This window comes from Macrotis lagotis, chromosome 1 (assembly GCF_037893015.1).
Source record: "Macrotis lagotis isolate mMagLag1 chromosome 1, bilby.v1.9.chrom.fasta, whole genome shotgun sequence".
NCBI classification, from domain to species: domain Eukaryota; kingdom Metazoa; phylum Chordata; class Mammalia; order Peramelemorphia; family Peramelidae; genus Macrotis; species Macrotis lagotis.
In genome coordinates, this window is record NC_133658.1 from 33303097 (window position 1) to 33328687 (window position 25591).

General features: G+C 41.0%; 1 protein-coding gene across 3 annotated transcripts in view; it reads left to right on the plus strand.

Moving 5' to 3' along the window:
* KCMF1 (potassium channel modulatory factor 1) overlaps window positions 1–24594 on the plus strand; it is a 111969-nt gene extending 87375 nt beyond the window's left edge. For all 3 annotated transcript variants that reach the window (XM_074196222.1, XM_074196240.1, XM_074196231.1), the window contains exons 4-7: window positions 12026–12127; window positions 15316–15490; window positions 20033–20315; window positions 23969–24594. In XM_074196222.1, the coding sequence (XP_074052323.1) occupies window positions 12026–12127; window positions 15316–15490; window positions 20033–20315; window positions 23969–24230 (822 nt within the window). In that variant the 3' untranslated portion in view covers window positions 24231–24594. The remainder of the gene's footprint in view (window positions 1–12025; window positions 12128–15315; window positions 15491–20032; window positions 20316–23968) is intronic.
* Window positions 24595–25591: the final 997 nt, after the last annotated feature.

A 25591-nucleotide genomic window follows, 5' to 3' on the forward strand; every position in this document is an offset into this window, starting at 1 on the left:
TCACTGGCAGCCGTGGAAGGTGAAAGAGAATGTGGCTCCATCATGCGTGAGAACCCCAGCCAGAAGGAAACTGTTGAGAAGAATCAAGATATGGGGTGTCTGTTCCCCATTATTTTACAAGAGACTTGTGGGGATTTTTTATGTAGAATACTCTACTGACAAACTGTTGATGGGAAGGAATTCTGTTAGCATCAGATTTTTATTTGAATACTTTCAAAAGTGTAGTGTTTTTATGGGGAAGGCAGGTTAAAAACAATACCAGTAGGGACAGCTAGTAGTGCAGTGGATAGAGCACCAGCCCAGGAATCAAGAGGACCTGAGTTCAAATGTGACCTCATTTGAGATCTGCTAACTAGGTGACCTTGGGCAAGTCATTTAACCCCAGTAGACAGCAAGAGATGGTAAAAAATAATTTGTAGGTTTGCCATCCAGGTCTCATCTGAATTCTCACTCACTTTCAGACTGTAAAGTCATCATCAGATGGCATTTGGCTGCCCTTTAGGTTGGTAGAGGCTGTATATTTTATCTCAGGACTGTTGCCCTGTGAGGTGGGCATTAAATGCACTCTAAATGTTACTGTCTCTTTTACAAATGAAGAAACCACAACTTGAGGAGGGGAGGGATCTTGTCAATGGCTACACAGTGGAGAGGGTCATAGTCTCTTGTGTGACTTTGGGAGTGGGGTAGTTTTCCAGTACCTTGGTTTCAAGATCTTTTTGTTATAATAAAATAGGAGGGGTTATTTGTCTATACTGATTCTGATCCTGCAGCCTGAATGAATGCTTAATTACTTCCCCAAAACATCAGAATTAAAAGAATAATAATGATAACAATAATAAGCTTATAGCCATTTAGCTCAGCCCTTATCAAAAGGAACTATTATGGCCTGCAGCTGACCAGCCTGGGCAGCCTTGAGCACAATTTATGGAGGAAAGGTCCAATCAGCTTTGGGGGGGGGGGTATTCAGAATAAAAGAAGTAGAATTTTCTAGTATTCATTCATGGAGTCTCAAATCTGCAACTTTAACTACAACTCTTGATTCTCTCCTGGTGTCTATTGTCTGCCTAATACATACTAAAGACTAGGAGTCTTAGGATCTGGATACTTGACTTCTGGTTCAATAGGTCACTAACTCTGAAGGATATTGGGCAAGTGATTCCAGGACTCTGGCACTAGTTTCCCCTTTTGTAAAACATGAAAGTGGTTATTTTAAATCATTGGTTTTGTAAAAGGTTAGTAGTATGATTAACATCTATTGATTGGGAAGTACATAATGGGAATGGAGTGATTTTATGAATCACAATAGCAGTAAAATGGTAGATTCACTTATTCTTATACAGAGTGATTTAATGAGTTACACCCTTTACAGTGACTTGGATGTCCCATTGAGCTGATGATCTCAAAGGTTCCTTTTAACTAAATTTGTAAGTGTTTCTGTTTAGCTCTAATTTGTAAGTCAGGAACACATGCTTCAGTTTAAAGTTCCAAAGTATTGAGTGCAATGCTCACACGTTGGAATCCATGAAATGCTTATTGAAATAAATCCATGGCAAATCACTTAGCTTTTCTAGGCCTCTGATTCCTAATCTGTAAAGTGAGGGAGTTAGACATGATAGCATCTGAGGACCCTTCTAATTCTAGATGTGTGATTCTACCCGCTTTGTATGGCAGTGTGCCAGGGACTCAGGGGAATAGTAAAAATAAATTCCAATAGGTTTTCTTCTCATAAGGAGTTTAGTGTGTTGTGGAAATAGAACTAAAATGGATGGTACAAAACAGGCTATTCAATTAAATTAATTCTGTGGAATGGAGATAGCCTTATGGACATAAGTAGTCAGGAGACATTGCATGGGAAGGTGGAACCTGGGCTGGATCTTGAAGCAACAGGTAGGCTTTGATGATTTGGAAAGGATTCAGGAGGGTAATGACTAAAGGCTTGAAGGTGGGAGTAGCATCTTGATGGACCAGTGAAATTAGGCTATTGACTAGTTTGTATTGAACTGTTATAAAAGTGGAGAATTTGGGGGAAAGTTGGTTTAATCAAGGAGGCAGTAGAACTGTATGAATAGAAACATCTTTATGGATAGAGAGGTCACTGAGAATCAAACACTTGTGTTTTAATTTCAGCTCTACAAATTACTCATTTTACGGAATGAAAAACTTCTGGGGTTAGAGTTTAGTTACCTCACTCTCCTGTTCCAGGGAAGAATAAAAAAATTTTAGCATTATCCCCTAGCCTTGGAAATTGTCAGGCAGGCTATTGTTGCCAGGAGGTAGAGCCTTGTCAAACTGGATCAGCTAGACCAAGTATGGTGATCACAGATGTAGAACCTTCTTTTCATTGATTGTGGTAGTAACCACCCAGTCTCTTCCCAGCCACCATTCCTCATTAGCTTTATGATCACTGCCATCATGAGGTATTACCAACATTTTGAGAACAGAATTTACAGCTTTCATCTCCTTCAGTTTAGATACTACAGTAGTCCTTATACAATAAATTATATCATTCACCTTTTATTGTTTTGGGGTTTTTTTTGACAGATCCTAAAGATGAGTACAATAATGAAATAAAATGTAACATCATTAGGAGTTAAGCTATATATATTTGGTTGTGAAATATGTCTGTTTTGTCATGGTCTCATGGTTGTTCTTTTTCTTTGCCATTCACTAGACTGAATCCTGGTAGAGTGCTTATTGCCAGCAGCCAGCCAGGCTTTCCCAGAAGCTCCGGCTCCTCCTCTCCAAGGACCGGCAGCCTACGTTACTCTCATCATTTTAAGTTCTTCTTTCTCCATCTTCAGTCAGCCCTGGGAAGTCTAGCCCTACCTCTCCTCCCCATTGCTGCTCTGGGGGACTCAGGGAGCGTCACCTCCTTTCCTTCTGCCCCTTTCTTCATCAGGGTGCCCAGAGATACAGACTGCTACTGCCTTGTCCTGGAGCTCCCCCTTACTGAGTGGGTTAGGCAGCTGACCTGTGTCCTTTTAGGACCACTGGCTGTTGTTGCTCCCCCCCCCCATGCCAAGCCTCTGCACATATGGCCCCAACTCTTAAAGCGTGGTGTGATAAACTCAAGACAAATCCTTATGAAGCCTGTGCTCATGCTCCTTGCTTTCTGACGCCTTCTTAGAGTCTACTTAGAAAGAACTTTGTGTTGCTGACTTTGTGGCTTTGTGTGTGTCAACACAACAGAATGATGTTATCAGGTTTTGGGGAGTTCTCAGTAGAAACTTTGAACTGAATCAGTGAAAGTGTGAAGAAGCAGAGTGGAGCCCTTGTCAGGACCTTCAGAGGATGAGGAGAGGGGCCACAGGCTAGCAGCTGGGGCTCAATGCCTGGGTCAATCTGGAGCTGTCATTAGCACTGCATTTATAAGATCCTCAAGAATCTAGCCAAGGCAGCAGTTTATTTAGCAACCATCTACTTGTGCTTCTTGGGAAAGAGGGAAACCACCAGACCTGCAGTGTCCTGTTTCTTGATTATGTGACCAGATAGGGAAATATTATCATAGTGTGACTCCAACTTATGAAAAGAAATGGGAAACATGAATTTCAAACAGTTTCACATACTAATGTATAATATGACTTTAAGGAAGACAAAAAGCAATTTAAACCAAACAAATAATTAAACTTGACTAAAACCTTCACAACTTTAAGCCCACAATGATCCCTCTTCCAAGGGATCTCTTGATCCTCATCTCCTTCCCAGCCATACATGTCAAGTAGTTTTTACCTCTCTGCCTTTGCTCATACTTCCCAACTCCTGAAATGCCCTGTCTGCAGGTCTTGAAATCCTCCTCCTTAAGGATGCAACTTAGCTGTTATTTACTATCTGCAGCTCTCATGAAAAGCTTTTTCCCTCAGACATGATGTTGTCTTCCTCTGAACTTAGGTAACACTTTGCCCCTCTTTGATATTGTTTATAGTCTACTTTTCACGATAGTAATTGTGCCATATTATATAATGGTCTGCACATATCATGGGGCACCTAGATTGTGCAATGGATAGAAAACTGGGCCTGGAATTATGAAGACTTGAATTCAGATGTGGCCTCAGACACAGTAAAGTAAAAGTATAGTTGCATTATTATTCTTGAGGTAGTACATCATAGAAAATGAATTTATGCTTTATGAATCACCATAGCAATGAGACATTATTTAGTCTTCAAGAGGTAGATTCACTTATTCATTATATAGTCATTTAAAGAGATGGACCCTTTTTCAGTGACTCTGCAGTATCCCATTGAACTGATGATATCAAAGGTTCCTTTTTTCAAATATGACCTCAGACACAGTGAGTAAGCAGGTAAAACTGTAAAATACACTAGAGTAGACAATGCAAATCATCCCAGGATCTTTGCCAAGAAAATCTCAAACGGGGGGGTGGGGGATAGAAAGTCAGACACAATTGAAAAACAATTTTGGAACATGTGTATACCCTATCTTTCCTGCTAGATGGTAAATTTGAAGTCAGGAACCATGTGTCAATTGTTCTTCTAACTTCCAAACCCAGCACTGCTATCTCCCACCTGGTAGCATCTTTGACAAATGGTTGTTGAATGGCTGAATGACTTTAAATGAATTGGCTTGTATTTCCTAGACAGAGTTGGGAGGAACCTCCGAAGCCATCTAGTCCAGTCTTCATTTTGTAGAAGAGGAACCTGATGCCCTTTGAGGACCAGAGTGATTTGGCCAGGGTCAGTCAGGTGGGCTAGATGCCCAGAGCTTCCTGCTCCAGAGCCATTGCTTTTTCACTCTGCCAAGCTGCTTAGGGTTGGCCTCTAACATGGTGCTAGCACTACATGTGAGTGAAAGGGAAAGAGAGCTGGAGTCAGGAGCCTTTCTTCTGTTTATGGCCATTGGAATATCTATAGCATCATTCATGGGCTTATATTTGATCAAACATTGTATTAATTCACCCCTAAAAATCCCCTAGGTTTATTGAATTTCAAGTCCCGCCTGTGGTTGCCTTGGCAACACCAGAGCAGATGATTTTGTGGGCCTTCCATGGCCCTTGGGCTGGCATGACCTAGAATATTGGGTCAGGGCTTTGCCACTTATCAGATCCACAGTATCATAATGATCTGGATATACAACAAGGTGTGTTGTTGTTGCTTTCTGTTTCTGCCTTTTTTTAAGAAAAATAAACATTTATCAGCATATTTTTCCCGCTAATATCACCGTTTTCTATTAACACAGGCCCATGTTCTCCAGCACTGCTCATGCCTGGAAGCTGCTGCTTCCAGACCATCTGGACCACCTTATCCCGGTCCTCCAGAATAGCAGCCAGCATGTTAGTGTAGCACTTCTAAAAAGTCCCTGACCTTTGTATTACGATATGCAGCTGCTCCCCTTGGAACCTAACATGCATTATCAGGTGCTTCCTTAAGACACCTCACAACAATCTTTCTAAAGGGGGAGGGAGGAAAAGGCTGGGACAGGACAGGTGGAAGAAAGATACCAAGTGGGTGACCTCTGCCACTGACCTGGATAAATCCCCTGAGACACTGGAGAAAATAAAGGTCAGTTCAGACCTAGAGGAATAACAGCAATTTTTGAAAGTGAATGTACCTTCCCAAATGATTATTTTGATCATATAGGTAACAGAAATTGAGAAGTTATGGAAGTTGGGGGGGTTTTTAGATCAACATTATAAGGAATTTTATTCCCTAACCAGCTTTGATCACTTATCTTGCCTTTCTGCCTGTGTTACTAGTCTAGTCAGAGACAAAGCTTAATGTAGACAGCAGTAAGTCACAAGGCAGTATATGATTAAGTCCCAAATAAAGAGCAAAGTCAATAAGCCCAGAGAGTGCAGAGGAAAGATTTTGTCAGTTTTACAATTTTACTCACTGGCATTTTTCCTCAATGGAGAGAGAAGTTCACATGACATATTTAAGTCTTTTAATTAATGAGCAAGTCACATCTATGATTTCTGCCAACTCTTTTCCCCCAAGAGATGATTTTTAGTGCCTTTCAGCAAGTATAGTATAGAACGTTAATTATTATTAAATTGATCACTTTTAGTTTTCTAAAGGGTTCCTCTGAGCTGATTGCATTGCTGATTTGAAAAAATTGCTCAGTCATTAGATTGGAACTAGCCCACAAAAACTAAATCTCTCACCACTGCCATATGTTACTTTCCTCAATTTGCCAAGATTTCCTGCACTTATAGATCCCAGACAACAGCAAGATCTTTCTCTCTGTCCCCTCTCCTTTGCCCCCAATTCCATCCATCATTTCACAAACTGAGAAGTCCTGCCCCAACCCTGCTGCTTGAATCACCTGTGCTAACTTGGGTAGGCTGTTAACCGCTCTGGCCCTAGGCTTCCCCATTTGTAAAATTTTAAGCATTCTCTCAAAAGTCCCTTTCAGGACCAAGTCTACGAACCTGTGATTTGGGTAGTTGAGGGCCACATCTCAAAATCATAGAATGGTCTTCCAATCCATCCCATACCTTTAAAAATATGCCCTCTAGGGTGGCTAGGTGGCACAGTGGATAAAGCACCGGCCTTGGAGTCAGGAGTACCTGGGTTCAAATCCTGTCTCAGACACTTAGTAATTACCTAGCCGTGTGGCCTTGGGCAAGCCACTTAACCCCATTTGCCCTGGCAAAACATATATATATATATACATATATATATATATGTATATATATAATATGCATATATATATGCATATATATATATATACATATATATATATATGTGCCCTCTAGAGCAAGGGTTCTTAATCCAAGGTGGGGAAATTATGCATTTTCCTTGAATTCTAACTGAAATTTAACATATCCTTCAATTAGCATTTTAGGCAACAAAACATACTCCACCAGACTACCAGAAATGTTCCATGACACAAAAAAAGACAAGTGATCATCTTGCTTCTTGAAGATTCTCCATAGACAATTGTTGGAACTTTTTGACCCCCATTGCACTTTTGGAGAGCTCTAGGGTCTTTTTTGGACTTTTTCCTCACACTGAGCCAACTCAATTTCTTTAGCCAGTTCTCATGTGGTATGATTTCTTTTTTTCCAATTGATATTTTATTTTTCCATTTATAATTTATGAAAGTTTTTCACCATTCATCCACATGCATATGCATATTTTTAAGTTAAGTGATTTCATTCCCAACCCCCTCCCCTCACAGTGGTGAATACTTTAGTAAATATTGTACATGCACATTTGTGTTTAACATGTTTACAGATTAGTCATTTTCTGTTTTGTTTCGGTTTTTTTGGTGAGGCAGTAGGGCAAAGTGACTCGCCCAAGATCACACAGGTAAGTAATTATTAAATATATGAAGCCTCATTTGAGCTTAGGTCCTCCTGATTCTAGGACCAGTGCTCTATCCATTGCATCACCCAGCTGCTCTAGTCATTTTCTATATGAAGAATTAGAATTAAGGGAAAAGGAAGAAAACCAAGCTAGGAAAGAAAAACAAAAGGGAAACTTTTTTAAAAAATGAATGTAATGTTCATTCAGATTCTGAACAGGTTTTTTTTTGTTTGTTTGTTTTTATTTTTTATTTTTCTTCCTCTGAATGGGGTTAGTATTATCCACAACAACATATGTCCACAACATAATGGGGATAGTATTGTCCCCTGGGGTTGTCTTAGCTCTCTGAACTTATGAGAGCAGCTGCATCCATCAAGGCTGATCAGCTCACAGTATTATTGTTAATGTGTACATTGTTCTCTTGGTTCTGCTCCCTTCCCTCGGCATCAGATCCTATAATTCATTCCATGCTTCTCTAGGGTATAACCTTTCATGATTTCTTATTGAACAATAATGCTCCATAACATTCTTTAACTTGTTCAGTCATTCCCCAATTGATGGGTATCCCTTCAGTTTCCAATTCTTTGCCACTACAAAAAGAGCTGCTATGAATATTTTGGAACATGTGAAACTTTTCCTCTTATGATTTCTTCAGGATATTGGCCTAGTATTGGAATTGCTGGGTCAAAGGGTATGATCAGTTTTATTGGCCTTTAGGTATAGTTTCATATTGCTCTCCAGAATGGTTGGATCCATTCACAACTCCACCAGTAATGCATTAATGTCCATCTGATATGATTTCAATGCCTATAATAATTCTGGTTGTCATTCTTTGGATACTCTCCAGCATCTAAAAGTAGCTCCCCCAATGAATGCAGTACTGTAGTACTCCTTATTCTCTATTGAAAGGTCCATTGTAATTAGGGGTAAGCCAAGTGTGATGGATTAATTCCCTCTGATTTAGGTTGGAGTGAGAAATTGTATGGATAATATCATTGATGCTTGTAGTTTTTTCTAGTTTAAAATATACATACTCAACAAAATCCATATTTTTCTCTTCCACCCAGAAGGGATTTACACAAGGACCATAATTAATCATGAAATACAAAAGCAGTTGGAGACAATGACTTGGAATAAGGAGAGTTGTCCCGTGAACCTGCTTGTTGGTCAGTCAGTGAGTCATGTGGCACAATTTCAAAATGAAATAAAAATTGAGGCTTGGGAAGAAAGGCCATGTTGTGCCTTTAAGCAACATGTGACTAATACCTAAGGAAATCTGATGAGAATGGCCAGAGGTAAAGAAGACAATTTCACCATCAAGAACTAAGCCGGAAGAATGCAGAGCAAAGCATTCTGTTCTTTTTAAAAAACTTCTTTTATGATTTTTCTTTCTTATTTTTTCTTAAGTTCTAGTTCTTCTTTTAAACCTTGACTACTATTAAAATTTTTGAATCGTAATTTTACATGTACAAGATTGTTTGCTGCCTGTGAGTATGGGAAGAAGGGGGGTGGAAAAATGTGGAACTCAAAAACTTACAAAAAGATGAATGTTGAAAACTCTTCGCATGTGACTGGAAAATGATTGAATAAAAACTGAACTAAGCCAGTCCATAAGATTCTAGCTATTAAAATTTGCTTCAGGGACAGCCCAGATAAGGAAATTAAGATAAAATAGGAGAATGACTTCCGAGGCCCAAGATCTGAAGGCCCAGGCAAGGTGTCTTTGGAGCCTATGTAGAGAAATAAAGTACCAAAAATAAACTACCAGATGCTGGTAGTTACTCCAAGGAATAACTGAGGTGGAGAGTTCTTAGTACTTTTTAAAGCTCATATAACCTAACCCCTTTGTTTGACAGCTGAGGAAATGGAAGCCCAGAGAGGTTCAATTGATTTCCCCACAGGCACATTTCTATGTAGATCTATCTATATGGCCATTCCTCATCTTGTTGAGTCATTTCAGTCATATCTGACTCTTCGATGATCACATTTAAGGTTTTCTTGGCAAAGATACTGGAGGGGTTTGCCATTTCCTCCTCCAGTTCATTTGAAAGATTAGGAAACTGAGACAAAGTGAAATGACTTGTCCAGGGTCACACAGCTCGGAAGTATCTGAGACCAAGTTTGAACTGGGATCAGTGGGTCTTCTGCCTCCAAGTCTGGTGCTCTGTTCATTCTGGTGCCACTTAACTGCCCAAAGCTTTGCCTCTGTAGACACCTGAACTGTAGCAGAACCCCAGTGGGTGTTCTCTGGAGGCTCCTTTTCTGTAAAATCAGTCAGGTAGACAAGGGGCTTTTGAGCCTGCCTCCAGTGCTGCAGACCTTGTGTCTGGCCTCAGAGGGCTAGAGATTATAAGGGGAAAAGCCCTCAGTTTACAGTGGAGTAAACTGAAGTCAAGAGAAGCTCGCCTGTGATCACCCAGGCAGTAAAGAATCGAGCACGACTCTGACTCTGTATTTTCTAGGCTCAGACTCAGCTAGAATGGGACCCCTAGAGCAGGGGAAGGGGTCCTGGGGGCTGCCCAGGGACTCGGCTTAGAAATATAGTCTTTTCCACGATGTATTTGACTTTGTTAACTACTTCCCATTATGCTTTCCACTGGTTCGGCAGTCTGTGGGCCACCTGTCCGATGGTTCTGCTTTGCACTGTACCACACTCTTTATTCAGTGCCCGACTCACAAGATTGTTCTTAGGATCAAATAAGAGAATGGGTGGGAAGCATTTTGCCATCCTGAAAATATTGTATAAAATGTCTGCTTGGGAGAGGGGAGAGAAGAGAGAAATGGATGACTAGGTCCAGCAGCAGGCTAATGGCACTGCCTGCCACTAAATAAACATACAGGAACTTCTGTTGCAGAACTAAATAAAACAAAAATCAGCTGTCATGATCCTGTCTGTAGCTCATCCATGGGATCATCTGGGAGACTCTTATTTGTGGTCTTCCATAAATCTTTCCTAAACTCTTTTTGGGGGATTCCCCCAATAAGCCTTATTTTGTGGTCATCAGGGGTGCACTGGAGCCTTGAATCTTTTTTCCCAACTCCTTATACATGACCTCTCTGGTGGGTATCTTTAATATTTTCTGTGGGCCTATGCTTATGTCTTTCCTGTGGCCTTGGTGTCATTTACAGTTTCCGTCTTTTTGGAGATTGTGGGGTTTCATGATTTATTCCATTGAAGTATCATGAGAAGAAATTTGGGATTTTGTTTAGGGAAGCAGCTTAAGGTTGCTGAAGAAGCCATTCATTTGCCCTGCCTCTGACTTTTACCCTGGTGCTAGTCAATGGACTGTTTATCCCACTCTACATCTCTATCAACTCGGTTTCCCTGTATGGATTATTGAGCAGAACTTTTTGGAGAGTGGCTCCTATTGAGAAGGCACTGTGATAATCCGGACTTGTTGCAAGGAGCAGGAACCTCACCTGTGATGATCAGGAAAGTGACAATTCTTCCTATTCACCTTAGTTTTCCCAACCTTTTTTTTTAAGCAAGGCAATGGGGTTAAGTGGCTTGCCCAAGGCCACACAGCTAGGTCATTATTAAGTATCTAAGGCCGTATTTGAACTCAGGTCCTCCTGACTCCAAGGGCCAGTGTTCTATCCACTGCACCACCAAGCTGCCCCTTTTCCCCAACCTTTTAAAGGCTGTAATGATGCTATGAATCCTCAACTCCCTTCTAGATTTCTCCATTTCTGTGTAAATCCCTCTCCTACCAGCTCAGTTGCTTTTCTAACTTTCACTCAAATGTGTGAAACCTCTTCTCTCAGCTCCCTGCACTCTTGAGTCCAAGAGATCTGGATTCTAAGCTCTTTGCTTTTTTGTTCATACATTCTTTATAGTGGACTAGCTCTTGTACTCTTGTACTTTGGATAAACATTTCCTTTATTTTTTTATTCTCATCTCAGTGTGTCTTTTCCTCTCTCAAGATCATTTTTCTTAACAGCTGGTATCATTTAAGTTGGTTCAATTCATCTTTATCCTATAGGAATTTACTGTGTATATATTTATATATTTGTCTTCCTTTCCCTGAGGGGGAAAAAAAACCTTTCCTGTTTTCCCTCCCTACATTTAAATTACTTAAGACCCCACATTTACTTTTTGATTATTATTACTTTTTTTTTTAGTTTTTTTTTCAAGGAAAATGGGGTTAAGTGGCTTGCCCAAGGCCACATGGCTAGGTAATTATTAAGTGTCTGAGGCCAGATTTGAACCCAGGTACTCCTGACTCCAGGGCCAGTCCTCTATCCACTACGCCACCTAGACGCCCCCACATTTACTTTTTAATACTGACTTAGCCTCATTCATGGTTATTGTCTAGGGAGGGGACTAGGGCCCTATCTCTGCCTTTGCTGCTGTGGAAACCATCAAATGTGAATGGTTAAATCTATGAGCGGATTCTTTTTGGGATCTGTCCAGCATCAATCTGAGCGGAGCACTTGTCAAAGACCATGTGCAACCTGAAGAACATGTTTCCATTTTTGCAATTTGATCATTGGTCTACACTGGAATTTAGGCCAATCTTTATTCCATCTGCAAGCTCTTCTGAAACAATGACAGCAGAGAACTCAGAGACTGAGAGCTAGGATGCTTCCGTAGGATGTTCCAGTAGTACTTTTTGATGTATTTATGTTTGCTAAGTTGTAATGTCATCATTATTGACTAGCTGGTATTTTCTTATATTCACATTTCATTTCTCATTGGCGTGTGTCTCTGTTGTTAAATAGCCATTTACTAAACCTGTTCTTCTGGCTTTCCTTGCAGATTTGTCCAATCTGTGCAGCATTACCTGGCGGAGATCCTAATCATGTCACAGATGACTTTGCAGCTCATCTCACACTTGAACACAGAGCCCCTAGAGATTTAATATCCTTTTATGTGCCAGCAAGAAAAATGGAAGACATTGCATGTGTCACTCTTGGCTCTAACTACCAACATGTGCTTGATTATCTAAAAAGCAAATCAGAGAAAAGAACCACATTTTCAAACAGTTTATTCACAGTGGAAAGAAAAAACAAAACTCGTTTAAAAGTGGACTGTATGTACATATTTGTCCTCTTTATTTTCGGTATTATTCTGAATCAAATGGCATGTCCTATCTAGGTAGATTTTAATTATCTGGCCATTACCTATATTGGGACCTCGGATAACCTCTTTTTTTAAGAACTAAATGTCCCATGTCATTCATTAACCAAGACTGTCAACATATCAGTTCTTTGAAGTTTGATCTTCTCTATATGATAAATAGCAACTGTTATAACCAGTATATTAAGACCTGAGTCTCCTTTCTGATACTAGACAATCGTTTTACTGACTCAGTTATCCCATGATCCTGGAAACCAGACTTTTAGTAATTCCATGCATGTCGTAAAGGTGAGCTCTTTAAGCAGAAGGAAAGAGGCACTCTATATTCATATTGATGATGTCTAGGAAAAAACTGACAGACAAGACAGAGGAGAATAAACATGGGAGTGGTGTGGAGACCCTAGGAGTTTTAGGAGATAACTATTCCTGACCCAAAAGCAAAGAGTACTGCCTGCAGTGGGGCTGCAGATGACAAGGATGAATAGATTGCCACAGAGAGGACAAATGTCTGGCACTTTCATGTATATGAAACTGGAAAAAAAACTGATAGAGATGGGTGCTGAATATCTATATGTAGCAGAAGAGAAGTAGCACATTTTTAGAAGCCATCCCTTTATAGGGTCTAACCCTCTATAGAGTCTAACCTAACTGGTGAAAGTAGTAAGAAAGTTGTGATCACTTTAGAGAATGGAAATCCAATCATGAGTTGAAATGGGGAACCCAGGAACATGTTGCTTGATAAATAACACCAGAGTATATGCATTGGATTTTATTTATTTCTTGACAAAAAAAAAAATCCTAGGTTGCTCTCTTAACACCAATCCAGTTAATCAGAAAGCAAAAAAAATTTTTCTGAGCAAAGACAATAAATTGAACCACGTGGGTTGCCTAAAGTTTTTTTTTCTTTGTGTAAAAGTCAGACAATACTTTAGAAAACTAGAATTAACAAATTCTAGCAAATCATGAGGTGGCAAAAAGGACCTTTTGTCCTCTTCAACATAGTCTCTCCCTAATGATGCCAATGAAACTTGTCTATTTGGGGAATGTCTCCTAGTAAATCAAATTTTCCACCCTTGAGTTGGAGCTCAGTTGAAGACAGATTGGCTGTTTTGACACATACTAATAGCAATTAAGAGTATCAGCGAACTAAACCTCATATGCCTGAAACAGCTCAAACTCCATTGAACTCTCTGATTCGTGAGTGAAAAAACATTTTTTCTTAACTAGCTTCTATCATTGAATTTTTTTACCTTCATTGAAAGATAAGCTTCTAGCTATAACTCAACCCAAAAGGGGTTTATTAAATGCCTGTTCTGTGAGTGGCTCTGATGATGCAAAAATGAAATGAAATGGAATAAAAAACAATCCCTGCCTTCATGGAACATAAATTTTATTCAAAAATACAAAAATATAGTTCTGAAATGAATATAGCAAAAGCTTTGCTATGGTTATAAAACTTACTCCTGAGGAAGTTAATGTCTTAATTTATCTTTTAACCTACCTAGTAAACCTCACTTAGCCAGATCAGAATATGAGATGTCATTATAGAAACAATTTCCTCAGAAAGTTGATCTTAGCAACATGGATTTAGAGCTCATCCAACTCTCCCTTTTTAACAAGTGAAGAAACTGAGGCATCATAAGATTAAGAAAGTTGCCCAAGGTTTCACAGTTAATAAGCAGCAGTGTTGAAGCTTGAACCCATGCCTCTGGGTCTACATCCAGCTCTTTCCAGCAATACCCTTGGAAGAAGGTACCAGGAAGGGGGTTTTTAGGAAGAAGACTAGTAGCAATGGAAATGGCAGAGTTTGGGGAGGTCAGCAGAGCTGGATGTAAACCTTGGTTTTGCCACTTACTGTTTGTGTCATATTAAGCATCCTTAGACAAGTCACTAAAACCAAACCAAAAAAAAACTGTGCCTCAGTTTCCTCATCTGTAAAAGAATTAAAATCCTATGATCTTGTCCAATTCCATTAGGTTTCAGTTTTAATTTTGCCCATATCTGGGGTTTCTCCTAACTTAGAAAATTGGATGCTAGTTTTATGTTCACAGACATGTAACTAGAGAATAAGGATGAATTTGTAAGCTTTTAAGTTCTCTTTAAAATCTCTTAGCACAAATTCATATGATAGTGAGATTGTATTCTGTAAACTTAGTACTAAGTTAGAAATGTGAATGCAAGTTGATGAGAGAAGGTAAAGTTGTGATCTTAATTATAGAACAACTACATTTAACCAGCATTGCCTAGGACAAGAGTTCTTAACCTAATTGTATTTCAACATAATTGGTTTCCTTAATATTAGTTATTTTATTTAATATATTTTAAAACATTATGCTGAAAAGGGTTTGTGGGTTTTCCTGGTCTGTTAAAGAGGTCCATAATACAAAAAAGATAATAGGATTTTAGCATGAGAAGGGACTTTAGAGGTGATCTAGCCCAAATTTCTCAATTGATAGAAGTCTAGAGGTCTGCCAAAATTCACAAAGTTTTAAGACCAACTTCTTCTGCAGGCTTTCTCACCAGTAATACCCTCAGGGTAAACCAAGGACAAAATGTTCCCACACATCCAAACTAAAAAATTAGAAAACAGACTAAGGAACTTTAAACCTGCTTTCAATAAGTAGAGCCCTCCTCTTAGCTATTTCTCACTTGTATCTATCCACGTAGCCTGATGTTATAATCCAATTTATTTTTGGTACCATTGTCTGGGAGCAGTAGAGGCAAGAGATGGCAAGTATCTGCTGGCCAGCCCGACTCTTGGCAGCTGCTAGAAGTCTGCCCAGGTAGCCAGGAGGGAGGGAGTCCTGGATTCACCTGCCAGCCTGGCCTGTTCTCCATTTGAGTTGTACCAAAAAATGGGACATTTCAGTAAAGTACCAAAAGTCATTTTAGAAATATCAATTTGCCCACCTAGCGAAGGTGTTGGTTTTTCCAAGCCATTTGACTTCTTTTCTTAACTTGCGGGTTACGATGAATCGAGTGGTGTTCGACATGTCCGTAGAATGTTTCACCCTGGCCGGGGATTAGGAGGGCCTCGGGCCCGTAGATCAAACATGCACTTTACTAGCAGTTCTACCGGTGGGCTTTCTTCTTCGCAGAGCTCATATTCTCCAAGCAATAGGGAAGCCATGGATCCTATCGCTGGTAAGACCTTTTTGCATTTGCCTCATAAGGAAAATTACTTTGTCTTTTTCCTTTTGAAATTTTGGTTCTGATATGTATGTTTTTGTTCCCTGACCATCAAACAGCTTTTTTTGTAAGTTTTCATTTGAGCTTTAAAATACTAAAAGGTAGTAGTATGTAACATGAATCATTTTGCTTTACTAGAGTTTTTTGTTTTTTTCCTTAAGCACTAAGTAAATAATTGAAGAAATAAGTACCTCTTTTGATGACATTTTTCCTTATATATTTTAATGCCCTAAAGAAAAAAAGAACTAAGAAAATCTTTTGTGTAAAAGTCAAACAAGATCATATTTGTCTTTGTGTAAGATCACAGGAGGATCTTGTGAAAACAAGAATAGAAAGGCCAGATACTCGACGATCTGTTTTCCAAAAGTTTGTGAAAATATAAGTGAAAAAATATTGAGACACAAAATTCATAAGTAACTCTCCTTACCCACCATTCCAGAAACCATTAACCTGTAATTCTACTTTGAACTCCAAGGTACAATTTGTAATGACTGCAAAAAATTTTTCTTTAATACTGGACTGTCCTATTGCATCAGTAGTAAGTAAGAGGGAAGGCTTGCTGCAACGAACTGGACATCTCTTCCCCGCTTCTGTAAGTTGATAAGGAAGGAGAGCATTCATGACTTGCAGCAGGGGGACCTCTAAACGGGGACTTCAAGGAAAATGAAGGCTCCTGAGGGGGAGCTAGAAGAGACAGGGCTAAAGGGGAGAGGAGAGGGTTAGGGGAGGACATGGGGCCTGGAGGTGGCACATGAAATGTCAGAGCAGTCATGGCCCCATTGGTCAGAATGGAAAGTCTATGAGTCATGTGAAGAAAAGCACCAGTGGGGTACAGAGGAGCCACGTTGTGAAAGACCTTGGAGGACAGACCAAGGAGCTGGAACTTGGTCCTCACAGCAGCAGGAGTCACTGAGGATTATTGAACAGGGCAAGGACATCCTGGGATCTGCCTTCAGGAAAGTTATTTGGTGACTTTTGGATTGATGAATTGAAGAAAAGAAAAAGGACTGACCAGGAGAATAATTAGGAGGAGATTCAACTTGTTCAGCCATGGGGTGTGGGCGACCAGGACCACTGTGGCCATGAGGAACTGAATGCAGAAGAGATTCAAGAGACAGAATTCATGTCAGTAGGAGAGAAGGCACAGAGCAGGTGAGAGAGGGAGAGAGAGGAGGCGGGGATGACTCCCAGGTTGCCGTGCGGTAAACGAAGAGTACATTGGGAGAGGGAGAGTTCCATTTTGGACCCATTTGATTTAGAACAACAGTGGAACCTCCAGGTTGAATTACCTAGGCCTGGGATACAGGTGTGGAACCTAAGAGGGACAGAGGTTAAATGACTTGTCTTCGACATCACCTGTCTTCCCAGTGAATAACAAATACACACTCCTTCATTATTCTACTTAAGTGAAAAATAGATGATTACCTCTTGCATATAGTAGCAAGAAAGAGGGAAAGGTGAGCTAACCCAGCAAAAGAAGGCGTCTGAAAATCAGAACTGACATTTGGCACTTTAAGGTCTACAAAGCTCTTGATATCCATAGTTTAGTTGGAACCTTGTTAGTCATTGCCACAGGACTGGTTCTGTATTAGGCACGATGAAGGGAGATGAGAGTAAGCAACCAAGAGGAAACGAAGGGTGCCGAGCCCAGGGACCCCTGGGAAGGAACAGAAAACTTGTCCAGCCCTTCTCTTTATCTTGTTCTCACAGTATGGGTTCTTTTGCCTTGGGGAAGCAACAAATTTGACAAATATCTGTCTTCCTGTACTTCTAAAAATTAAAAAAGAGTTGGATTAGCTGATGCTGATGTTCTTCTTTTTACCTTTATGTCAGTTAAAATTCTGCAATGGGGTTAAATTCCCTCCCCTGCCTTCAGAACTCTGTTACAGTTAGGGGAGTCCCACTTCCTCTGGGTTTGAGGGTCTGAGGGGTACAAGGGGATTCTGGGATTCTGTGGTCGTCCGCCTTGCTGGTTGCTCCATGGAGCTTGGAGTACCACGTGTGCCCAGATACCAAGACCAGTGACAGATGGGACAAACCCATATGGGCATCAGAGTGAAGGTGAGCCAGGAAGAAATGGGCAAGACAAGTTGGGCAGTGGGCAATGAGAGAATAAGAAGTCACCGGTCTATGTGGGGGGCTCCGGGAGGGAACAGGAGGAATCTTCTCTGTCCCAACAAGATGATCCTACCTAGGAATTTAAGGCACTTGGATGGATGTTTGGGATCTGGCAGAGCTGAAAAGGTCAAGCATAAGTGAGTCCAGCCAGCTCAATCTGGACTTGGAAGGTAGTCAGTGGGACTTGACCAAAATGGCGAAGACACTGAAGCAGGAGTTGGGCGCAGGCCCTGGCCAAAGGGGAAAGAGCTCCGGCTGGGAAGTCAGCCTCCTGAGGCTCGAAGTCCAGGTTGACCCTTTATTACATGTGTACCTTGGACAGGTCACTTCGTATCTCCTTCTCAGTTGCCTGACCTTTTCTTATGAAAGTGTCAGACTCAGTGCTCTCTCTATAGTCCCTTGCAATTACTTCTCTTATCAGAATCTCCTCTCCAACATCAGTGGGTGAGGTCACTCCCTCCATACAGCTCATTTTAGTTTTGAGCCCTTTTGGTTGTTAGAAAAGTCTCTTATGTTGAGCCAAAATTTGTTTTCCCTTTGGTCCCACTTCTGTTTCTAACCAGATTAATGTTTATCCTCTTCCATATGAGACCCCTTCAGATAATTGAACAGAACAATCAGTGATAGGCTGACAAAGGTCCACAAAACACACTTTCAGGGTTAATCTGAAATGGTAGCATTTTCTCTATCACTTTGAAGTTTAAAGAGTTAATCAGACAATGATTCAAGCCATGATTTGTCTGAGCTGGCTGAGAGCTGAGCAGAATTGTGGCTCATTCTGTTTTCTCTTGTCTGGGTTTAAACAGTCTGAATTTCTCCAATTTGTCCTCACAGGACAGGCAGTCTCTCCTCTTTCCATTAGCCACTTTGTTGTGGATAAGCCACATGAGTGCCCCTTGCCTGAGCACACGTTTGAGTGTCACCACAGAACCTAGCCAGGCTCGACTATAGAAGCCGAGAAACTCAGGATGGCTGTGAGAAATGACTTGACCGTGGCCAACGGGTCTCCCAGCAGGGCTGGGCCCTAGGCTTTCAAGGCTGAACTTCTCAGTGTTTGCCCTCTCAGACTCCTTTGATATAATGGTTAGTTATATTGAACTGGACTTGGTTTTTTCCCCCTCCTTTTTTATTCTTCATTGCAAGGGATGATTCACTAGGTAGAAAGGAGAAACCAGAAATATTCAGAAATTAAAGCCAAGTCAGCAGGCATTCATTAAGTGCCTATTATATCCTGGGTGAATACTAGCTTGGAATGTAAGTGATCTAAAGACAAAAGATAGCAATTCAGTTTTTAAAAGTAGAACGTTTTGGTTGGTTTATTTAAGTATAAAATTGTTTCTTTGAAAAAATAAAACTTAAAAAGTATAACATTATTTTTATGTGTTCAACTGGCTTGTTTTTCTGCTGGAGAAAATCAGTAACATACACAGACCAAAGTAGAGGAGAATCACAAAAACATTTTTGATGGGTCTGTTGCTTTAGCAAAGTAACCTTTCATTCAGGGATTTGCAACTTTTTCCAACTTAAAAAAGGTTTTTTAACATCAATAGATAGAGGTTTTTTTGGGACCTCTGCTTAATTTTAGTTATATTTATGGGGCATCTAGGTGATGCAGTGGATAGAGCCCCAACCATAGAGTCAGAAGAACCTAAGTTCAAATCTGACCTCAGACACTTCATAAGTACCTAGCTGTATGACCTTGGGCAAGTCACTTAACCCCACTGCCTTGCAAAAACAAAAATTAAAAAAAAGTATTTCCATTTATTGTGAATTCAAATATGTTCTTAACTGAATTATTTTTGTTGATAGCAAAAGTATCCCTATATACATTTGAAAAAAAAATGCATTTTTTGCATTGCTTTGGCATGAGACAGTCAACAGAAAGTTTGTTTGCTTCTTGAAAATATTTAAGTCGTGCTGGAGATTCTGTTTAAGCTGAAAAACAATGTGAAAATGATTGGTGAGCTTGTGGTTTGGAGGACCTCTTGAAGGAACTTATTTCCTGTCTTTCCCCTGTAGGTCTGTGATCCACAGACTGAGAAGTACCTTTCTAAACCATCCTTCTTAGAAATTTAATTTTGGCTAATATTAAATTCACATCCCATGGATCTGGGTACCTTAGTATTATGGGGAGAGAGCCCAGAAGTGCTGAGTAATGAGAGGAAGCCTCCATTGGATTTAATGTTTGCCATGAATAATCAAAATGATGAGTCACTAAAATAGTAGCTAGTTGGCTCCGAATTACCTGGGAACCTTTTATCTCAGCATCTTGGATTTGATGCTTGGTTTAAGGAGAGGATTCTCTCAGTCTTATGGTGTGTTTATTTTGTACCCATTTAAGGGGACCGGATTACAACCTTTCTCCATTTCTGTTGGCAGAGCTTTTATCTCAGTTATCAGGAGTGAGACGTTCTGCGGGAGGACAGCTCAATTCTTCTGGCCCCTCAGCTTCTCAGTTACAACAGCTGCAGATGCAGCTGCAGCTAGAACGACAGCACGCACAGGCAGCGCGGCAACAGCTGGAGACAGCCCGTAATGCAACCAGGCGCACAAATGCAAGCAGCGTCACCACTACAATTACACAATCAACAGCAACAACCAACACAACAAATACAGAAAACAGTCAGCAAACTATTCAGAACTCCCAATTTCTTCTTACAAGGTAGCTAATTCTTTGCCATTCTACTTTTGAGTTTATTTGGAGATCAAATATTTCAATATTCTTAAATTAACTTTGCCTTTCCCTCCACATCGGAACTTCAGAGCCTTACATTTGGGTAGGGTGTGAAACTCATGGCTCCTCGAGCTAATTTACAGGTTTACCATTTCCCTCAATCATCTTATTTTTTTGTTTTGTTTTGTTTTGTCTGTTTTTACAAGGCAATAGGCTAAGTGACTTGCCCAAGATCACACAGCTAGGTAATTATTAAGTGTCTGAGACTGAATTTGAACTCAGGTCTTCCTGACTCTGGAACCAGTCCTCTATCCACTGGGTCACCTAGCTGCACCCCACCCCCCAATCATCTTGGACATTGAAGTGAAGATTCACTCTTTCCTGAATGGCTTGGTTTAACAGTGACATGCCCCGAGGTTCCAAAGCCCCTTCCAGACTCTGTTGCTATTGTCTTTATGATCATGATCATATTGATTCCTCCAAATACCCAAGTAGATCACTCAGGTGTTAGGATCCCATTTTAGAGATAAGACTTGGAGTAGAGATTGCAGATCTCCCAAGTCAAGAACTGCTTTTCCAACCCAGAGTCCTTTGACTGTCCCATGCTGCCTACTTAAAGTAGGACTTGGCTGAGTATTTGGAAAACATTTTTCTGTTTTGCTTTATCTGTTCTAGATGTAATTTTCCTTATTGTCCAAATAACTTACTTATCTTGATTGTACATATACAGGTAATATTGGACAGAACTGTAAACATAATTCACATTGCTTTCTCTTTTGCTGAGAGTCTAACATGAATATTATCGACCTGCCCTGCTCTAAAACAAACTTAGCATTTAGGTGCTGCCTAACATTGACCTCATGGTTCATTAACAGACCCCAATGTCAATAAGTTCAGAGGATGGCAGAGAACCCAACCCATCTTATTTGCAGCTGAAGCCTGCTTTGCATGGCTGCTAGAGGATCACCTAATTTCTGGACCCAAGGACATAGATGATTTTCAGAAGAATACAAGAAAAGGAAAAATTGAAATGATGAGCAATGGATTTTTTTTTAACAGAACTTAAACCTAAGAAAACAGCCTCATAGAGAATGGAAAAAGGTTGAATATAAATTGGAAAAGTGAATTAGGAATAGGGAAAGTAAGAGCAGCTCTGTGCTGAGTTTTAAAATAGTAAGTCATGTTCCCAAAGTCAGGAACAGGTATATTGTTCTCTTCCCTTCTAAAGGGAAGCAGTAGACATAGATTCATTTGCTCAACCTGAACTCCTACTTAGATTTCTTTTCTCAGGTAAACCCTCTTGTTTATGGAGGGGCCCAGATGACAGCCATCACTATCCACACCTGCATTCTTCAGATAGTAGTCCTGTTACCTCCTGAAGCGGAGCTCCTTGCATCTCTGGGGCCCTGTCTCAGGTGTGGGTGCACCTAGGATACTCTATTCTAAAGATGGAGCTTCTGCCCCAAGGCCCTTGACTTCACACTGTGACCCATCAGCAGCTTTGGTGACCTCTGAGAAATGAAATTACTTTGCCCAAGGAACCTAACATGCATACTTAAGATCCAGTGTGCCTTAAACAATACACCTACTGTGATTGCCACTACTCAAAAAGTTTTTTAATTGGGCTCATTATTAATCACCTTTGGTGTGTGGTTGACCACAGGCTTATGCCATCATCTAGGAGAGATGATATACCAGAGATTACCCAGAGCTGCATTGGGAATTCAGAGCCCTCAGGCTTCAAGAGAGAACCTGGCCTTTTAGTCAGACAGATACCAGCAGGCATTACCAGTCTTCTCATTTGCCTTGTTCAGAGCCAATGCTGCTAGGGCAAGCATGTCTTCAGTTATCAGAATAGACTGACTGTTTGGTGGGTCATATGTCTGCTGTGGTCTGGCCTTCAAAGGGGCAGGGCATTCACTGACCTTGCCAGGGAGTGAGGCAGTTCCCCCCATGTTCCATATGTAGCCAGGCTCTAGAGGATGCCAAGCCCTATCCTGGTTCTGTTCCTGGAAGTGACCTTTCCAGGTCCCAGCTTTGTCTATCAATTCAGCAAACCTTGAAAAATTTTCTAAAGAAAGGTCAGCCTCCCTGATTACCTTAGTAATTACCTACTCACCATTTCACTCCTGTCCCACGAGGCACAGGAAAAAATCTTTTTCTTTGGACTAAAGATCTCAGCATTATTCAGGCTTTGGACACTTTGGTTTTTCAGTGAAAATGTAGAGCTCCCAGGCAGCTAGATGACACAGTGGATAAAGCACTGGCCCTGGAGTCAGGAGTACTTGGGTTCAAATCCGGGCTCAGACACTTAATAATTACCTGGCTGTGTGGCCTTGGGCAAGCCACTTAACCCCATTTGCCTTACAAAAAAACTAAAAAAAACCAAAATAGAGCTCCGCTCAGCAGACACCATCTTGCCATCATAGCAGTTCATCACTTCTGTCTGCATTCTTATCACAAGCAAATTCTCTCCAGAAATTTTCTGCTTCCTGAAGTCCATTCTTCAGAGCCTTCTCTTAGCTCACTTGCTTGTCTTCTGACCAAGTCATCCCAGAGGTCATTTGCCTGCCCAACATTGATCTGTCTCCTTGAGCCCAGTGTCTGACTGCCCCGACCTCCTTGGGTCCAGAGGCCACTAGAAAACAACTTTCTTTTGGTTGCTAAAAGAAGCAAAAACTGCTCTTTGTTCTTCTGGGGGTACACTGGGGTTAGTGGATGGAAAAGTCTCTGCCTTGCCACTTCCTCCTTGTACTCCCTAAACTTTCCCTGTGTTTCTTTGGAGCCCAAATTGAATTCAGATCCCTGCCTCTTTGTGCTGAGCAAGAAACCTAAGAGATGCAGTGCCTTGTCTTGCCCTCCTCTCCTCTACTATTTCAACTTGGTTTTTTTAGTGACAAAGAAAAGAAATGGGTAGAACCAGGGGTCTGGGAGATAGATGGCTCAGCAAAGCCCATTTTCCAGATAGTTAATTACATTTAAATACCATAATATGGAGGATATTTTTTTGCTAGCCTTTCAGTTACCAGTGATGCATTTCAAGTGCTGTCCCTGCAAATCTCACTTTCTATAAAAACATGTTTACTTTTTCTTGACCTCATTTCTTAGGGAATCACATATACTTCTTTCTCAGTGTAGGAGGGAAGTAGGTTAATTTGTACTTGCTATTTAACAGTGAAAAAATTGAGCCCAAGGAGTGTTTCCGTTTCGAGGTTTTTCCCAGAGTGTGGCCCTCTCCACGGACACAGCAAGTGCTCTCAAGGACCCGGTTGGAGGGGGTTGGTCTCTAAAAGTGGCTGTGGTTGAATTGACCCGTGGCCGGCCTCTGCCCTCAGGAGGACCTGCTGGAGCCGCTTGGTCTCAGGCTGGCCGTGAGGCCCCAGAGCTCCTGACGACTGGAAACGGGTAAAGTGTCGGCCCCCGAGGTTTTAAACCAAGCTGTCCCTTGGCATAGCACAGAAGAAAAGAGCCCTCCATTCACGATGAGAACCTGTTGGGCAAAGACTTGTCGCTTTTGAGAAACACCCCTGAGCGGCTGAGACGTGGTCGGCCTGCAGCAGAGAGGCCCCACTCAGGGCCTTTGTGCAGACCCTGTTGTCGGCTGACTTTGATTGATTCTGTTTTCTTTTGCTGTCCTGCAGGTTAAATGATCCCAAGATGTCCGAAACAGAGCGTCAGTCAATGGAAAGTGAGCGGGCAGACCGTAGCCTGTTTGTCCAAGAGCTCCTCCTGTCCACTTTGATGCGCGAAGAAAGTTCCTCCTCAGATGAGGATGAACGGGGGGAAATTGCCGATTTTGGTGCTATGGGCTGTGTAGATATTATGCCTTTAGATGTTGCTTTAGAAAACCTAAATTTAAAAGAGAGTAATAAAGGGAATGAGCCTCCACCACCTCCTCTTTGATGACGCCCCAATCCGCAGACAGTGTCCTCTGTGCTGTATTTGCCAATGAAAGTGGACAACAACTATCCTGGGTTTGTTTTGGTGATTGTAATTTCAGGTCTGTCACTCTTGTTACATTGTGTACATTCAAAAGGAAGAGAGAAAAAAATATATATGATAATCATTTCCACTTAACTAATTTTTACTTCTAGCAGGTAAATGTAGGTAGCAGTGCAGGGGTGATCCTGCTTCCTGTACCGTGACATGCAAAAGGCTCCTAATACTCCACATTCAAACTGAAGAGGAAAATTGAAATCTCTAATGAAGCTGCTGTGTGTATTTATGAATATTAATGAATAAAAACTGCTTGGATGGTTTACCTTAACTACTGCATGAGGTTTTTTGCAGCGTGCATGAGTTTTAGTGACCTTGTCATTTAAAAACTTAAATACAAGGAGTCAAACTATATGAGACCCAAAGCTTTCCCCAGCATTATTCAAAGGTTACACGCCCCAAGAGTGAGTGTGTGCTAGCCGTTTGTAGCCATGAAGTAGCTTTTGAATAATGTCCTAACAGCTGACTGAATTACCCCCTTCCTTTCTGTGCCTCGAGCACGTGACGCCAGCCTGGCGCTGGAGCTGCCCGGCCCACATGGGGCAGTGGAGCCCCTGGCCCTGAGGGACCGGCCGGCTTGACTGCCTGCTCACGTGAAGTCTGGCCTCTATCGCATCTGAGAAGACACCACAGTAAAGCTACTGTCAAAATCTGCTGCAGGGGCGTCTGCGTGCCCTCCGAATCAAAGCCTGTTCATATTTGTTGAAAGTTTTTACTTTTTTGTGGTTGTTTCCAAATTTTCGATTGTTAAACATGTTTTATTCAGGTGTAGATGAATTCATTTATTCACTGTTCAACAAAGTTAACCTGGATTATGTTGTCTTAGTTTTTTCAAAACCTCACCTTCTCAATCATATTTTGAGTTATTTATGTATTTGCTTCTAGTTTGCTAAGACTTGTCAGTCCCAGGGGAGCTTGAGGATGTGACTTCCCAGACTTTGTCAATATATTACAACTGAGTTTTAATGCTAACTTTAGCACCTTTTATTTATTGGGGTTTTCTGGCATAAAAAGTAAAAGCCTTTTTATTGAATCATGCCACCTACATGCCTATATTATTAATCCTCTATGTTTAAAAAAAAAGGAGAAAAATGTACAGCGGTTTGTTTTTTTTTTTTTCTTGTGCATAGACTTTCATCATATACCTGAGTCAGGGACAGCAGGTGGGATTGGGGAGGTGGGGTTGGCAAGGATGGGGAGGGAATTTTTTTGGAATGTAAATTTAGGACATTAAAACAGTTCGCAGAGCTTCTGAGAAATTTACAACA